The sequence below is a fragment of the Glandiceps talaboti genome, chromosome 3 (genome assembly GCF_964340395.1).
Source record: "Glandiceps talaboti chromosome 3, keGlaTala1.1, whole genome shotgun sequence".
Taxonomy (NCBI): domain Eukaryota; kingdom Metazoa; phylum Hemichordata; class Enteropneusta; family Spengelidae; genus Glandiceps; species Glandiceps talaboti.
Genome location: NC_135551.1, coordinates 12,058,036 through 12,061,310, shown reverse-complemented (window position 1 = coordinate 12,061,310; position 3,275 = coordinate 12,058,036). Strand labels below are relative to the sequence as shown.

Genomic DNA, 3,275 nt, shown 5'->3' with positions numbered 1-3,275 from the left:
ATAGACTACATTTTTTTCTTCTGATATTAGCAGTGGGTAATATACAGCTATTGTAAAAAGTCTGTTTCATCATTGTAACCACACACAGAGAAGAAACTTTAATTTGGAAGCAATGATTGTATGCTATCATTAGTTTGTTTGTCTTAAAACATGGCACTTAGTGATTAATCTCAGTTTGATGCCTCATCTAATGAAAACTACATGCTCATAGTGTAAATAGTTGTGATTTTATAAATATCAAGACACGTCCATTGTCTAATACTTGTACAGACATCAGACCGGTGACAAATGGAACCTGTTACAAACAGAGAAAGTGAAAAAATGAATTGGATTTATAACACTTGATACAGCATGTTTGAATAGCAGAGACTTGTGTTACATTTCATGGTTTGATAGGAACATTAGTATGGCCTCTTTACGTACATAACAGTAAGGTTCACAAACAAATTTGAAGTTCCCCATTTACCATTCATGTACATGCAAAGAGGCCATACAACTGTTTCTATCAAACCATGAAATGTAACACAAGTCTCTGCTATTCCAGCATGCTGTATCAATTGTTGTAAATCCAATTCATTTTTTTTTGTTTTCCCAGTTTGTGCCACATTAGACTTGTCAATGGTCTGATGTCTGTGCTTGTAAGAATACTGTATTCTACTCCATACCATACCAAGAAGAGTTTTATTTACTGTCAGTCTTAGCCAACTGAAACCATTTTAACTTCTGTTGTAAATATGTGGAAGAAAGAAAGATTTATATTTGTATGATAATAAAGAATTTGACATAACAGACCCTACATTGTATTGTTTTGTTAGTGTTCTTTTTTATTCCATTGGAACAATTGAGTCACACAAGTTGGTCAAAGCGCAACAAATTTTTACTATTTTATCAATTGGTGTTTCAACATCACCTGACTTCTTAATCAAATATTCAATAGGCAATGTACTTTGTAAAACTTGATATTTTCTGCGAACATGTCCAATCACCCTCTCAACATGTATTCGAACGTGTGCAATTTTTCTAGTTGTTTCCACTTCAAGAGCCGGTAACTGTGATTTTCCTTTAGTAAATGCTGGAATTTTCAGAGTGGCACAGTAGTAACCTACACTGTCGGCAATGTCAAAACCACGGTCTGCTAGAACAATATCACCATTGACAAGATTTTGAAGTAAATCACAGTGCTCAGTAAGATATTTGTCACTAACTCGCCCTCCCCATCCCTTTGAAATGAATGACACACCACCTTGAGGAGCAAATCCAATGAGAAACTTAACAGTGTTATGATGCTTGTAACTTGACCAGGTTTGTGCACGGGCTTTAAGATTAGAGGGCCTATCAATAAAAATTTCAAAACAATCAATAATAACAGAAACTCTATTCCCAAAAGACTTACGGAACTCAGCTGGCATCGTTTCCCTTAGCACTTCTCTATCTGGCCAAATAATGAGAAAATTAAGTCTAACTGACATTACATCTATCCATTTCGTAAAAATTCTGGAGGCTGTAGATTGGGATATGTGAAACCTGTAAGCTAAATCTTGAAGTTGTAAGTTAAGTCTAAGTCTCATTAGAACTAAAATAAATTCCTGAAATTTTGAAAGAATATTTCTATGTGTGGATTTTATAAATGATGAACATAACTCAAAAACTGCAAGTAAAATTGTGAAGTTTGGCAAGCCTGTATAAAAACGTGTCTTCTCGTCACTGGTTTCAAAAGAAAGTTGGTTGAATTCAACAACAAGGACCTTTTGTCTTAGGTCATATAGTTCTACATTAGTCTTCTTTGCATCTTCTTTGAGTGTTGTAGCATCTATTTCCATTTGCAACATGTCATTCATTGTTATGTCTGTCTGACACTCAACATGTCTCACTCTCTGATTAGACTTAGGAAGGGGTACAGGAGAATCTGTAATGTCGTTATTTGGCTTGGATGAAACATTTGTTTTCTTTGAGAGTGACTGAAGTAAACAGGCTGATTCTGATTGTTTTCTTTTCTTATAATCACGTTGTTGGTGCCGTTGGTACCTTTCTGCTGCCGAGTCCGGTGTCACATTTTCAGCATGTCCTAATTTCAGTGTTGGTGCCCAGTCTAGACTATTTTCATCATACAGTTTACTTGGCCCACCTGAAAAAAAAACGACAAACATAATTTTACACTTGGTTGCAATGCTTGTTTACTTTTCAATGTTACTAAACATTTGGCATTCAGAATCAAGTTTTTACTTCATACATATTTAACTTTATTAAGCTTGTAATTGTACTAAAAGTACAGCATTTTAATTTACGGTGGATATGCATGACGCGCGATAGACAAACAGACGACATCGCGTTCAAATTACAGCTTTCACTGACGTTACGCGGTGTGTGCGTTTCACTCAATACGGAGAAGTAAGGAAGGGCCGACCCTTTATATACATGTTTACGTTGTGTTGAACGTAAACAAAGCTACAGGCGAGGTTGGACTGTCGCTTCGACAGCCCGGATCTTTTTGTCAAATATATATTTGAATACTATTTTGGTTCATGAAATAGAAGTAAAACAAGGTAATTTGTATCCACCCGCGATATCCACTATACATGCTGTATGCATACCGCTGTATGACACGTCATGTTGGTTACATCATGCATAAACCATGTTCGTACAACGGTACATTTGCCGATGGTGTGATTACTATATTCTAGTCAACCTGCCGTCCCTGCGTACACGGATTGATTTGAATTCGGATTACTATATTACATGTTATCCTACAGTAATTATCGTTAAATTGAACAAAATTATGTTTACTATAGTTATTCTTACTTACCGCTAACGAAGTGATCACTACAGACTCTCAAGTATCCACTCTCAATTCCCGATGTTTTTATGTCCGCACGACGTATATTTGAAAGCCACTTTTTCTGACGCTTTCGAGATATTTCTTTCGTCCTCTCACCTTCTTTTGTTCTAATCTTAGGTATCCGAAAAAACCTCTTACCGACATCTCTATCACCTCTGTTACCACACTGAATTATACAACAAAAGTCTGGCATCCTAGGAATGCGGAAGTCGGGATTACAAAATGTAAACAATTCGAATTTGACAGGCGTTCGCGCGGTTACGCTGTTGTCTGCCAAAATGGCCACGTGTATTCATATGTAAATTTGTGACGTCACGTGAATACGAAGAATTACATACATACAATATCAAACTTTTTATTTGAATTTGATTTTCCTTATATTATAACGTTATGGATGTAGCATATTTCACGATGAAGGGGTAACAATGAATGCACCTTA

At 36.0% G+C, this 3,275-nt stretch overlaps 1 protein-coding gene across 1 annotated transcript; it reads right to left on the bottom strand.

Moving 5' to 3' along the window:
- Positions 1–205: 205 nt before the first annotated feature.
- LOC144433047 (uncharacterized) lies at positions 206–3,029 on the bottom strand. Its single transcript, XM_078121359.1, has 3 exons — positions 2,804–3,029; positions 882–2,125; positions 206–295 (listed from the first exon to the last, which is right to left on the bottom strand). The coding sequence occupies exons 1-3, from the start codon at positions 3,027–3,029 to the stop codon at positions 206–208; spliced, it is 1,560 nt and encodes a 519-aa protein (XP_077977485.1).
- Between the last annotated feature and the right edge of the window lie 246 nt (positions 3,030–3,275).